The sequence below is a fragment of the Tachyglossus aculeatus genome (genome assembly GCF_015852505.1).
Source record: "Tachyglossus aculeatus isolate mTacAcu1 chromosome 12 unlocalized genomic scaffold, mTacAcu1.pri SUPER_6_unloc_1, whole genome shotgun sequence".
NCBI classification, from domain to species: domain Eukaryota; kingdom Metazoa; phylum Chordata; class Mammalia; order Monotremata; family Tachyglossidae; genus Tachyglossus; species Tachyglossus aculeatus.
Window position 1 is genome coordinate 14,450,712 of NW_024044828.1, and position 15,016 is coordinate 14,465,727.

General features: G+C 42.5%; 1 protein-coding gene across 3 annotated transcripts; it reads right to left on the reverse strand.

Annotated features, from left to right (window-relative positions):
- Positions 1-551: 551 nt before the first annotated feature.
- Positions 552-14,913, reverse strand: ATP5F1C (ATP synthase F1 subunit gamma). Of its 3 annotated transcripts, XM_038741382.1 has the most exons (10): positions 14,806-14,913; positions 7,733-7,767; positions 6,364-6,495; positions 5,693-5,897; positions 3,692-3,835; positions 3,497-3,561; positions 2,547-2,702; positions 1,804-1,900; positions 1,221-1,255; positions 552-694 (listed from the first exon to the last, which is right to left on the reverse strand). In XM_038741382.1, exons 1-9 carry the CDS (start codon positions 14,853-14,855, stop codon positions 1,249-1,251), a joined length of 891 nt encoding a protein of 296 aa, XP_038597310.1. In that variant the 5' UTR covers positions 14,856-14,913; the 3' UTR covers positions 552-694; positions 1,221-1,248. The 3 variants fall into 3 exon arrangements, with proteins under 3 accessions (XP_038597310.1, XP_038597311.1, XP_038597312.1); XM_038741383.1 differs by lacking the exon at positions 1,221-1,255; XM_038741384.1 differs by lacking the exons at positions 552-694; positions 1,221-1,255 and having other exon boundaries at positions 1,800-1,900; positions 14,806-14,855.
- Between the last annotated feature and the right edge of the window lie 103 nt (positions 14,914-15,016).

Below are 15,016 nucleotides of genomic sequence, written 5' to 3' on the forward strand. Positions count from 1 at the left end.
ATGGCATTTGTTAAGCACTCACTATGCGCCAAGCACTGTTCTAAGCGCTGGGAAGGATGTAATAATATTATAATAATAATAATGATGGCATTTGCCAAACACTGTTCTAAGCGCTGGTAAGGGTGTAATAATAATAATAATGATGGCATTTGTTAAGTGCTATGTGCCAAGCACTGTTCTAAGCGCTGGGAACGGTGTAATAATAAATATAAATAATAATATGAAGATGGAAGAAGAGGATGAAAAAACTGCCCTAATGGCTCCTTCTAAATGAGTTTTGAAGTCAGAGAAGCTTTTTCAGAAGTTGCATTTGGGGAATGAATTTACAAGGTACCACCATGCTCTTTAAGAAACAATAGTATCGAGAAAGGACAGTTCCCAAAGTTTTGGTTTTTTTTCAGAACTGTTCAAACCACAGGAACGTGTTACACAAAATTATTTCCAGGAACAAGTGGCTTGGTTTGGAAAGTGAGTGCAGTACGATACCATGATTTGTACTCCCACACAATGTAGACAAGATAAGCACACAACGTAGAGAAGACAGGGTAAAATCCTTCCTTGTAAGATGTTTATTGTAAGATAATTTACAAATACGTCATCATCTTCCATAATTACTTGATGGACCAACAATTCCCTTGACATGGACCAAAAGCAGGCTTAACCGACTAGCTGGCTTGGTTTTCCTCTTCTTTACCTGTGAATAACATTACATTTGTTATTACACAAAATGATTAAGTTAGCTGGGCAGTGCCTCAATGGAAAGGCAGCCCCCAATGCCACGTGAACCCTAAACAAAGGTGGAGCCCAGCCCGAAACAAAACAAACTTGGTTCTCATGTGTGGGAAGGTAAGCCATATGGATAAAATTTAAAGCAGAATCTTCATAAAATTTCACCTTTACACCAAAACCCATAAAGTAGAAACCAAGCTGCCAATAATCATTCCCCACTGTCCCTTATCTTGGCAGTCCCTTCCTATCTGCCAAGGCTGGAAGACCACTTTGATTTCTAGTTCATTTTAGGCACTCAGATGCTCAGTGACCATTCATGTGCTGCCCCAGGCAAAGAAATATGTTCCCAGAGAATGGGTGACACTTTTTTAAAAATGTTATGAATTTTAGATAAAATCTAAACCTAAACAGACATTTTTTCCCTGCTTCTGAACTGACTGCAGTTTTGACTTTTTTAATTTTTATTTTTGAAAAAAGCGTCACCACTTTACCTCAATGTTGGATGAAACTTGGTTCCCATTAATTCCTGGTTATTGTGTTAAAGGATAAAGAAAAAAAAAACACAAAACAAGCAGGTCAAGAAGGAATCCATGCAAATTAACAAAGTCATCTGACCTTTTCAACTTGTTATTCATAACACACTCACAAAACAATTCTTTGAACAAGCCAAAAATTTCAGTTTTGTTAGATGCAGTAAAACCAAACCAATGCAAAAATACAAGTATGCAAAATACAATACTGTGCTTTAGCTGCCCACAACATATTAATTTTTTCTTACATAGGGTTAAATTAAAATAGCATCAGTAAATACTTTTGTTTACTCTGGATTTGCATCCTGTTACTAAAGATAAAAATTATTCTCAATAATCAATGAGAAATTGGAGGGAGACCATTAACATGGGTGGGAGGGGTCTTCATTCTACAGCAGGCTAAAGAGGTTGGACAGAGGCATTCTCCCTCCCTCGTAAGAGCTCATCCCCCAAATATACAAACTCATGATTTCTGAATGCTCTCAACAAAACTAACAATTTCCGTATGCGCTCAAAAAGTGTGAACTCTACACTCAATACTTACAGAGCAGCAGCACCAGAGATGATCTCAATCAGCTCCTTTGTGATGACCGCCTGGCGAGTACGGTTGAAGGTCAATGTCAATTTGTCGATCATCTCAGCTAGGAGATAGAGTTTTAGTGATAAAGGATTAGGTTTCAGGGAAATAAAATCTTCCTTGGCATCAGACATGAAAAACACACCACTGACACACTCTTGAGTCCATGCAACTGGGTGACTCTTTCCATTCGGATTGTCTGTCCAAGAGAAAGGACCCTTTAACGCTGAATTAGGATTGTTTCATTACTATAGGTCTGGAGCTTCAAGGTCTGATTCCTGCCTCTTGGCAAAACTCCTAGATTTTAGAAAAGACGGTGGATCAATAGTGCCTTTCACGATCGAACCCTACTTCTAACCCCCTGGTGGGCCTGGCATTGGGAGTTGGGAAATTCCATTACTCTCAGCAAGCAAGATCATTCATTCATTCATTCACTCAATCGTATTTATTGAGCGCTTACTGTGTGCAGAGCACTGTACTAAGCGCCTGGGAAGTACAATAATGGTGGTGTCATTGTGCAAATGCGATATCGCATGTGCATGCAAAAACCACTCTACCAAGTTCTGCAGCTATGATAAAGGGATGCCACAAGGATCAAATTTTTTTTTAACACCTCTAGGGTGGAACATGCTCAGTGCTAAATAAAATAAAAAATCTGCCCCTGCCTTTCTGGTTCACGCAATCCTTCTGAATAGGTCCTAGATACTTACAAGCATTCTTGCTGGCATTGTCCATAGCCGTCATCCTGGCACTTTGCTCACTGGTGGTCGACTCCTTTAGAGAGTAATAGATGATGTTTGCCAGACTATACTCCTGATAGTTTTGCAGGACATCGGCATCGATATCGTCATAGATGCTCATGCTTTCTGTTAAAATACGAAATTTTGAAATGTTTGGATTCACATCACAGACATCACCACTCCAAAATTCAAAATGGCCCTGATACAAATAAAGAAGAATGTCTTCCTTGCCATGCTTTCCATGGGTGATTTCACACACGTCCAGCTCAGATCTGCAGGTCAATCAGCTGCGTGCTTTCAACTCATGCATGACAGTGCGTGCATAAGTGCCCAATTCATATTCTTCTACCAAATGATCAGGTACTTTGCCCAAGGAACGGAGAAATTTGCTGGAAATGGTCATTTCTCCCATTTGCTCTCCCTTCTACACTGCCTATGCACTTGGATCTGTACCCCTTTGAACCTGGTATTCACTCATTCCCACAGCACTTAGGAACAAATCTCCATACTCGCCAATCCCCCCCAACAGTGATTTATTTTAATGTCTATCCCCTCCGTCTAGATTATAAGCTCCTTGTAGGCAGTGTCTACCAACTCTATGGAATTGCCTTCTTCCAAGCATCTAGTATACTCAGTGCTCAGAACACAAAGGGCTCATTACCAATGACTGATTCACTGCTAGAACACTGATCCACCTTACCATGTGGCATGATACCAGAATAGTGGTATTTATTTTTAAATGTAAAACCCAGCTTTACTTTCAGTGAACTTTTAGCACTTGAATGTTGAATTGAATGTATCACTCAATCTTCTACCTTAGGCAAGAGGCAAGATTGGATATGATGGCCAGATAAGTTTGTAAGCTTTTCCTATTAGATTTATGCAATTGAGCACCTGCAGTTTTTCACAAAAATACTCACCAGCACTTGCAACAGTATTAAGGGAAAAGATAGGTTTCTCATCTGTCTTGTAGGAGATGACAGACCTGTTTGTGAGAAAAGTAACTGTAATTTTCCAGTTATATAATTTACCAACATTCACATCTTGCCGAATAAGTATTCCAAACTTATTTCAATGGTTTTTTTTACAATCTTTTGCTTCAAAAATGATCTTGCCTGAATCGATTATAGATGACAGATCCTTCATCAAACTCATAGCCTGAATTTAGCAGCTCCAAGGCAATGACTGAGGCATCTCCAAAAGTCGGGGGTTTCCTCCCCACTTCCTTGAATGTCACCAGAAAGTGCTCAGAATGTGTCCTAAGAAATAGTTACAAGCAGTAAGTAGTTTAATGAACAACACAGTGCAGGAACAAGACCGGAAACGAAACAGAAAAGCTTTGACAATCTCAGCCTGACTTTTCCTGGGTCTTCTTAGTAGCAAATTTCTTTGGTTATAAACTAGAGGTTTCCCAGACTAATTATAATTTTTTCCCACTGTTGAAACACATCTACTGGTGGTTTGCTCCCTCTGTCCCCTCCCCTCCCCTTCTACGAAACATAATTTTGTATTTGTTGGACAATAAAACCCACAAGACATTAAAATGCATGCAGAGTTGCAAAACCTAGGCAAAAAACTTGTCCTAAATTTTAACTGTCTGGATTAGCCCTGGTGACTTTGTTTGTACGTCCAATTTCATAGCCAGTTTATTGGACGTTAATACCTTTTCTTCCTGCTAAAATTGCCTTGTTAACACATGTGGTTGAAAGGAGGAACAGAAAAAACACCCCAACAGTCTCAATGGCTCCAGTCAGTAGAGAGGCCAGAAATAATATGGGCAGCTTCTGAGATAAACTCCCCATATGGTATGACCGGGTTGCTACCCACTTTTGGAGAAACCATTGTACATCTACTTCAGTATGAAACTATTACTGGAAAGGGCACAGGCTTGGGAGTCAGAGGACCTGAGTTCTAATCCCAGATCTGCTGTCTGTCTGCTGTGTGACCTTGGGCAAGTCACTTGAGTTCTGTGCCTTCTTTATCTCATCTGTGAAATGGGGATTAAGACTGTGAGCCCCATATGGGACAGTGAAATTTTCTTTTCTGTTGAGTGAATGGAAAGTAATTCTAAACATGGGATGTGTGATTCTATTTATTTTATTTTGTTAGGATGTTTGGTTTTGTTCCCTGTCTCCCCCTTTTAGACTGTGAGCCCACTGTTGGGTAGGGACTGTCTCTATATGTTGCCAACTTGTACTTCCCAAGCGCTTAGTACAGTGCTCTGCACACAGTAAGCGCTCAATAAATACGACTGATTGATTGATTGACTGTGTCCAACCAAGCTTGTATCTCCCCCAGCTTAGTACAGTGCCTGGTACATAGTAAGCGCTTAAATACCATTAAAAAGAAAAGTGGAAGCATCTGACAGCTTGAAGTACGAACAATTTCCCAACTTCTGAGAAAAGCTGTCCAAACCCAGAAGTGGTAGGGGTGACTTTTTAGCCTGCCCTGAGGTCAGGGCTACAAGAGAAGGAAGGGAAGCCTAGTCTTCCCCCGCCCCCAGTCAGAGCTCACAACAGCTAGAAGGGGAAGGACAGCATACCTGGATCTGCTTTTGATACAAATGGGCAAACCCAGGGTGAGAAATGGGACCAAAGTATCTCCTGTCTAGATTATTTTCAGCCTTATTGTGAGAGGCAGACATAAAAGTATTCACAGAGAAATCAAAATAACTAATTGAATACACAACTGAATAGACATATTTACATTAGTGCAAGCAGGTTCCTAAATGCTACCAATGGCTAAGGGACTGATGTGTCTTGAAGTTCTGAGAATTAATCGGGGAAGACATGCCGGAAGAGGTGGACTTTCAAGACAGCTTTGACTATGGGGAAGGCTATGTCTGACAGATTTGAGAGGGGACATAAGTGAGAAAATCAAGAGCGAGATGCAGTTAGAAGGTCGGTTCAAGGGAAATGAAGAGAGCAGATATTTGCCATGGGGTGAGTGGGTGAACACTTGAAGCTAACCGTACATTTTTGTTTGATTGTAGTTTGGAAAAGCAGGATTTTGGGTTTACTATACAAATCTTTTCCCCCATATCATCAGCATTTGACTGTGTGAATAAGTTGGCTAGGCAGCAAGTCACAATCTATTTCTTATAGTAACATTATTACCTATGAAGAATGCCTCTCAGTTTGTCACCAATTCCAACAAGCATGACTTCTTTCCCTGCTGCTGTGAGGGAAGCAACTTCACTTTTCATCTGCTTAGCAACAGAAGAGTGGATAGCACCACAAAGGCCTCTATCTGAGGATACCCCAATGATGAGATGCTTCTTCTTGTCTTCGGGAACCTTAATGTCCGCTTTTTCATAGAGAGCTTAAAAAACAAAAGGAAGAATTAGATGGACTTGTGAGAATAACAGAGGCTCTAAGAGGGCACACATCAAAGTGCCTCAATCAACAGTGTACCCTTAATCTCAGAAATAAATTTGTATTTAAATACAGACACTCTGAATAATTTCTGTTATCTAAACAGACTTTTGACTGCCTTCACACTACTCAATTCACAAGAAAGTGAAACCGAACACTTAGGTCACTAAGCAAGAAGAATGTAAAAATATAGATGTTCATAGAAATCAATGATTTGAATACTAGTAACAGTATTTATTAAGCACTTTCTGCCTGCAGAGCACTGTACTGAGGTGGAAATTGGACCTTGTCCCTGCCCCTCAAGGGGCACAGAGTAAAGACAAGAAGCTATAAGACAGTCACCTTAGCTAGGCTACCTTCAGACTGATTTACAAACTTGGTATTTCAAAACATCTGTACTTCTTTCCTTTTACCTAGAGCTCCTACTCCATAAACGCGGGCAGGTTTCAGCTCTCTTTCAGCTCGGGCGTATTTGGCCGCTGCAACCATTTTCATAGACTTGGTAATTTTCTGGATGTTCTTGATTGACTTCAATCGCCTGGTAACTGAAGATAAACAGAAGTTAGAGCACCTAAAATTTTTTTAGCATCTACAGCTAGCATTTGCTAAGCATGCTGCACTACTGAAAAATTGCCAGCTGGTCAAAACCCAGGAGAAACCTAGCATCTCCTCATTTCTGCTTTTGTTGAGCACCACGAATGGTGACTTTTGGGATTCCAATTACCCATTCATAATCAACAGTCTATCCCTACGACACTGTCAAGATTCGACCCATTTATTTTAACTTCATCTTCTCCGTTTGTACACAAGTACAGCAGGACCTCTTTTAATGCACCTGTGAGCTCGTTACGGGCAGGTAATGTGTTTGTTTAATTTTGTTGTACTGTACTCTCCCAAGCGCTTAGTACAGTGCTCTGCACATAAGCGCTCAATAAATACAACTGATTGATGCACCTAATTGAAAGGGCAACCTATCTACAGAACTGCACTACAAAGCATGCAGTCCTGCTGATTCTTCCAATGAATGCAAGTATTGTTACCTTGGATTCAGCCATGCCCTCCTCACGAAGAGCAAGCAGCTCAAATACAACATGAAGAGCAGAGATGAATGTTGTTAATCAGGGCCAGGTGCAGGGAAGATTAAGGGTATATACCTTTTGCCTTGGACCCCAAAAAAGGAGTTGGGAGCCAAGCAGGATGGTGGAATTTCAGTGTGAAGAAGCTTAGAGTCGACAAAATATGAGGAGATGAAAGCTTTGAAAAGAACGCCATCTCTTCTATTGGACTCAAAGCCAACTTGCATGTTTCTTTTTGATGGCACCTCATTTAGAATATTGGAAGGTGTAATGGGTCCTTCCTCTAGCTCCACGTAGCACCCAAGTTTTGCCTGGGGGCATCCAGTGCTTGGGGAAAAAAAGAGATGCTTGGTGCCGGGAACTCTTTCGTTCTTCCTGTTCTAGTACCTTGCTCAGGAGTCAGGCAAAAAGAACTCTCTATCCACTAAACATTTATACTGAGACCGCAATATTACGGTGAGTGTTTTATCTGCTCCAGGCTTGTCTGTTGAGCTATATTCTTCTACAGCAACAGATGTTTCTTAAATTTCTTTAGTACCACTGTAACTTCCAGGTGTTCTGTGACCACACTGCTGCCATTCCAAGTTTTCCCCAAGGCTCTTGGGCCATTCCATAACACTCCTGGTGATATTTTTAGAAAAGGACTGTCGCACATTATCGTTCTACTGAGACTACACAGAGATTCGAAGACACAGAAGATACTTACTGTCCTTTAAAGTTGCCATATTTCGAACTTGGATCCTAAAAAATGAAAAGTGGGTTTTTTTTTACATTTCAGCTTTAGCTCATCAAGTACAGAACCAATATTTCAATGAAAACAACATATTTGGTATTAATCCTATTTATGGGTTTAATAAATTAGCCAGTCTTATCACCACCAAATAAACTCTCACTGCATGCATATTAGAGAGCATGGGAGTTGCATAAAATGTACAAAATATGGTTCCTGAATTTGAGACTCACAATCAAATGGGGGCAGGAGAAGTGTGAAGAAGTCATAAAAAACTCAGAAATTTGAACTATTTTTAACAGTAACTTTTATACAAATGATTAACCAAACAGAAAAAACTCACACCAAAACTTTTTGCCATTTCAGCCATTCCAGGGACTTTAAGATTTGATTGTGACCCTTTCAGCAGTGAAATAAACACTCATCAATGTTTACAAGATATAGTGAGAGACTTTGCCTCAAGTTGCAGACAGGCTGACAATCTGACAGCAGTTTTAAGCAGAAGGCCTTGAAGAAGCCTGAGAAGGGAGTGGAGGCCTTGGGGAAGGGGATGAAATCTTCAGACACCCAAGGCAAGACTCATGTTGTAAGATGGTTTACCTCAATGAAGTAACAAGACACTCCAGCTTCTACTTTATTTTTATACCAGTTAATAGTAATAGGAATACATCATTCTGGCACTCATTTAAACATACTTTGGTCCAGAAATTTTTGAACCATTTTTTAAATCCAGAACAGCCAATGGCAACGTTAACTCACACGGCATAATGCTTCCCGGAATTATCACTTTATATTTCCCTAGCATATCCTGCCTTACATGACTGACGGCTTACCTGTACTGACCTCTGAACTCCCACTAATAATCTTATCTAAAGAATGGGAAATTGTTTCCCAGTGCAAAAAAAGGCGCAATGGACTGAATTATCCCACTGGGCCAAACATCATTTTTTTACTTCGAATACTTAGTGGTGGTGCAAATCAAGGTTAGAGATTCCTTCCCAATTAAATTCCTCCTGTCCCCTCTCCAAATTAACAAGAAAATTTGTTCAAATGACTACTCCAGTAACAGAAGCTGCATGGCCTAGTGGCAATACCATAAGCCTGGAAGACAGAGGACCCGGGTTCGAATTCTGGCTCTGCCAACTGCTTGCTGTGTGACCTTGGGCAAGTAAACTAACTTCTCCGTGCCCCAGGTCTCCTGTTCTCCCTCCTACTTAGACTCCGAGCCCCAGGTGGGGCAGGGACCGCGTCCAACCTAATTAGCTTGTCTCTCTCCAAGCACTTAGAACAGTGGAAGTGTTTAAAAATACTATTTTAAAGAACACTCCAAAATCTCCTAAACAAATCTGAAATCAGGAAACTGAGATGGCAGCCCTCCTCTTCAATATACCCTGAGGCTAATCCCATCCCCATTCTGGGCCTACACAATTCTGGGACACTCACCATTCCAGGTTATGTCTTTCACATCCACAAAATGAAGCATTTCTATTTCCCTCTAAAGGAACTTTTTAACTGGACTAAGCCAATTACTGACTTATATGAGAGTCAAGGCCTTTTCTATATTGGCGGTAGTAATACTACTATTACTATTATTTATTGCCAATGATTTATGAGAGTCAATGTCTTTTCTATTCATTCAATCACATTTATTAAGCGCTTACAGTGTGCAGAGCACTGTACTAAGTGCTTCCATATGCTTCAAGTCTCAAGGTATCCTCTCCCTGTAAATCAGCTCCAAGGGCATGATGTGTTGGGGCTTTTATCCTCTGCACTCACCTATCCTGACTCCTGTACTTTCTCTTGGAAGACCTTCCCAAGCCCCTACACCTAATGGTTCCAGATCACTCGCTCCAGCCCCTTATTCAGCCACTGACTTCCTACAGCTTGCTTCCTTCCTTCCTTACTTCCTAGAAAAAGCATGGCTTATTGGAAAGAACCCGGGCTTGGGAGTCAGACGATGTGGATTCTAATCCCAGCTCCACCACCTGTCTGATGTGTGACCTTGGACAAGCCACTTAACTAATCTATGCCTCAGTTACCTCCTCTGTAAAATGGGAATTAAAACAGTGAACCCCAAGTGAGACAACCTGAGTATCTTGTATCTACCCCAGGGTTTAGAACAGTGCTTGGCACGTAATAAGCACTTAACAAACACCGTAATTATTATTATTATGGCTAAATGGGAGCTCCGTTTTCCCTGATCTGCGGTCTTTCGTAAGCCAGAGTCTCAAGCCATTCATTCAATCGTATTTATTGAGTACTTACTGTGTGCAAAGCACTTGTACTAAGCGCTTGGAAAGTACAACTCGGCAACAAGTAGAGACAATCCCTACCCAACAACGGGTTGTGTGACTTTGGGTAAGTCACTTGACTTCTCTGGGCCTCAGTTCCCTCATCTATAACATGGGGATGAAGACTGTGGGCCCAACGTGGGACAACCTGATGACCTTGTATCTACTCCAGTGCTTAGAACAGTGCTTGGCACATGGTAAGTGCTTAACAAATGCCATTATTATTATTAATGGGCTCACAGTCTAGAAGAAGCTCCACCCTAGGTACTATCCTTCCTGTTGTTCTTGCGGGTTTACCCTGCACGGAAATTGAGATCCCCGTCTCCCTCCCATTGTTGGATGGCAAAGTCCTCCATTAGAGTATAAGCTCCTTGGGGGCAGGGTTTAGGACTGCCAACTGTACCGCAGTCTTCCAAGACCTTAGGACAGCGTTCTGCACACAATTAATACTCAATAAATGTCACTGATTTGGGGGTGGGGGGTGCCATGCACCCTCCCTGAACTCCTTGCACTACTCAGCGTGGCTCAATGTAAATAAAATGGCATTTATTAAGCACTTTACTATGTGCAAAGCACTGTTCTAAGCGCTGGAAAGAGCACGGGCTTGGGAGTCAGAGGTCATGGATTCAAATCCCGACTCCACCAATTGTCAGCTGTGTGGATCTGGACAAGTCACTTCTCTGTGCCTCAGATACCTCATCTGTAAAATGGGGACTAAGACTGTGAGCCCCACATGGGACAACCTGATCATCTTGTACCCTCCCCAGCGCTTAGAACAGTGCTTGGCACATAGAAAGCGCTTAACAAATGCCATCATTACTATTATATTCATTCATCCAATCGTACTTATTGAACGCTTACCGTGTGCAGAGCACTGTACTAAGCGCTTGGGAAGTACAAATCATCATCAGATAGAGACGGTCCCTCCCCACCAAGGCGCTCACAGTCCCTGGGTTCTGGGCCCGTGCATTTCTCCTTGGGTGACCTCGCCGGCCCTGGGGCTTTGAACACCGGAGTCTTGATCATCAGCTCCTTCGCTGACCTTCATGGCCCTCCCTCCCTCATTCATTCAATCGTATTTATTGAGCGCCTACTGTGTTTAGAGCACTGGACTAAGCGCTTGGGAAGTACAAGTCGGCAACAGAAATAATAATAATAGTAATGATGGCATTTATTAAGTGCTTACTATGTGCAAGGCACTGTTCTAAGCACTGGGGAGGTTACAAGGTGATCATGTTGTCCCACAGGGGGCTCAGTCAGCGTGGCGCAGTGGAAAGAGCCCGGGCTTTGGAGTCCGAGGTCATGGGTTCAAATTCCGACTCCGCCAACTGTCAGCTGTGTGACTCTGGACAAGTCACTTAACTTCTCTGGGCCTCAGTTACCTCATCTGTAAAATGGGGATGGGCATTTTTGTCAGCCCCCTGCGGGACAACCTGATCACCTTGGAACCTCCCCAGCGCTTGGAACAGTGCTTTGCACATAGTAAGCGCTTGATAAATGCCACTATTATTATTAATATTATTATTAATTGGGCTTTTACTGTGTGCAGAGCATTGGCCTAAGCGCTTGGGGAGTCCAAGTTGGCATCATATGGAGCTGGTCCCTACCCAACAGCGGGTTCACAGTCTAGAAGGGGGGGGACAGACAACACAACAAATCAACAAAATAAAATAAATGGAATAAATATGTGCAAATAAAATAAATAAATACGATTGAATGAACGAAGGGATGAATTCCTTCATTCATTCAACCGCATTTTTGTCAGCCCCCTGCGGGACAACCTGATCACCTTGGAACCTCCCCAGCGCTTGGAACAGTGCTTTGCACATAGTAATAGCTTAATAAATGCCACTATCTATTATTATTATTTATTGGGTGGACAGACAACAAAACCAATCAACAAAGTAAAATAAATGGAATAAATATGTACAAATAAAATAAATAAATACGATTAATGAGTGAAGGGATGAATTCCTTCATTCATTCAACCGCATTTTTGTCAGCCCCTGCGGGACAACCTGATCACCTTGGAACCTCCCCAGCGCTTAGACCAGTGCTTTGCACATAGTAAGCGCTTAATAAATGCCACTATCATTATTATTATTATTTATTGGGCGGACACACAATAAAACAAACCAACAAAATAAAATAAATAAATACGATTGAATGAAGGGATGAATTCCTTCATTCATTCAACCGCATTTCTGTCAGTCCACTGCGGGACAACCTGATCACCTTGGAACCTCCCCAGCGCTTAGAACAGTGCTTTGCACATAGTAAGCGCTTAATAAATGCCACTATCATTATTATTATTATTTACTGGGCGGACAGACAAAACAAACCAACAAAATAAAATAAATACGATTGAATGAACGAAGGGATGAATTCCTTCATTCATTCAACCGCATTTCTGTCAGCCCCCTGCGGGACAACCTGATCACCTTGGAAGCTCCCCAGCGCTTAGACCAGTGCTTTGCACATAGTAAGCGCTTAATAAATACCACTACCATTATTATTATTTACTGGGCGGACAGACAACAAAACAAACCAACAAAATAAAATAAATAAATACGATTGAATGAACGAAGGGATGAATTCCTTCATTCATTCAACCGCATTTCTGTCAGCCCCCTGCGGGACAACCTGATCACCATGGAACCTCCCCAGCGTTTAGAACAGTGCTTTGCACATAGTAAGCGCTTAATAAATGCCACTATCATTATTATTATTATTTACTGGGCGGACAGACAACAAAGAAACCAACAAAATAAAATAAATAAATACGATTGAATGAACGAAGGGATGAATTCCTTCATTCATTCAACCGCATTTCTGTCAGCCCCCTGCGGGACAACCTGATCACCATGGAACCTCCCCAGCGTTTAGAACAGTGCTTTGCATATAGTAAGCGCTTAATAAATGCCACTATCATTATTATTATTATTAATTGGGCTTTTACTGTGTGCAGAGCGCTGGCCTAAGCGCTTGGGAAGTCCAAGTCGGCATCATATGGAGCCGGTCCCTACCCAACAGCGGGCTCACAGTCTAGAACGGGGGGGCAGACAACACAACAAATCAACAAAATAAATTAAATGGAATAAATATGTACAAATAAAATAAATAAATACGATTGAATGAATGACAGAACGAATTCATTCATTCAACCGCATTTTTGTCAACCCCCTGCGGGACAACCTGATCACCTTGGAACCTCCCCAGCGCTCAGAACGGTGCTTTGCATATAGTAAGCGCTTAATAAATGCCACTATCATTATTATTTATTGGGCGGACAGACAATAAAACCAATCAACAAAATAAAACAAATGGAATAAATATGTACAAATAAAATAAATAAATACGATTGAATGAACGAAGGGATGAATTCCTTCATTCATTCAACCGCATTTCTCTCAGCCCCCTGCGGGACAACCTGATCACCCTGGAACCTCCCCAGCGCTTAGAACAGTGCTTTGCACATAGTACGCGCTTAATAAATGCCACTATCATTATTATTATTTTTTATTGGGCGGACAGACAACAAAACAAATCAACAAAATAAAATAAATAAATACGATTGAATGAACGAAGGGATGAATTCCTTCGTTCATTCAACCGCATTTCTGTCAGCCCCCTGCGGGACAACCTGATCACCTTGGAACCTCCCCAGCGCTTAGAACAGTGCTTTGCATATAGTAAGCGCTTAATAAATGCCACTATCATTATCATTATTATTAATTGGGCTTTTACTCTAAGCGCTTGGGAAGTCCAAGTCGGCATCATATAGAGCCGGTCCCTACCCAACAGCGGGCTCACAGTCTAGAACGGGGGGACAGACAACACAACAAATCAACAAAATAAATTAAATGGAATAAATATGTACAAATAAAATAAATAAATACGATTGATTGAATGACGGAACGAATTCATTCATTCAACCGCATTCTTGTCAACCCCCTGCGGGACAACCTGATCACCTTGGAACCTCCCCAGCGCTTAGAACAGTGCTTTGCACATAGTAAGCGTTTAATCAATCAATCAATCGTATTTATTGAGCGCTTACTGTGTGCACAGCACTGTACTAAGCGCTTGGGAAGTACAAGTTGGCAACATATAGAGACAGTCCCTACCCAACAATGGGCTCACAGTCTAGAAGGGGGAGACAGGGAACAAAACCAAACATACTAACAAAATAGAACGAATAGAATAGAAATGTACAAGTAAAATAGAGTAATATATATGTACAGACATATATACATATATACAGGTGCTGTGGGGAAGGGAAGGAGGTAAGACGGGGGGGATGGAGAGGGGAACGAGGGGGAAAGGAAGGAAGGGGCTGAGTCTGGGAAGGCCTCCTGGAGGAGGTGAGCTCTCAGTAGGGCCTTGAAGGGAGGAAGAGAGCTAGCTTGGCGGATGGGCAGAGGGATTGGGGGCATTAACCTGATCACCTTGGAACCTCCCCAGCGTTTAGAACAGTGCTTTGCACATAGTAAGCGCTTAATAAATGCCACTATTATTATTATTATTAATTGGGCTTTTACTGTGTGCAGAGCGCTGGCCTAAGCGGTTGGGCAGTCCAAGTCGGCATCCTTTGGAGCCGGTCCCTACGCAGGGTCACGACCCCCCGCCCTTCGCCTCCCTCCTCCCGGGCGAGCGAACCACCCGCCGGCCCCGACCTCTTCCTCCTTCCCTCCTCCTCCTCCTCCTCCATCCTCCCTCCTCCTCCTCCTCCTCCGCGCCGCCCTCCGGGTCCGGTACCATGGCGGCCTCAGGGCCCAGGCTGAGGCGACGGCGGCTCTGGAGAACATGGTGACCGGCCCCCTGAAGGTCGGGCAGACGGGCCGCAACGCGCAGGCGCCGGAGGCCGAACCCGCCCTCCTCTCGCGAGACTGAAGCCTCCTTCGCCCCCCCCTTTCGCCGGGAGAAGAGCCTCCTCTCGCGAGACTGAAGCCTCTTCGGGCTCCTTCGA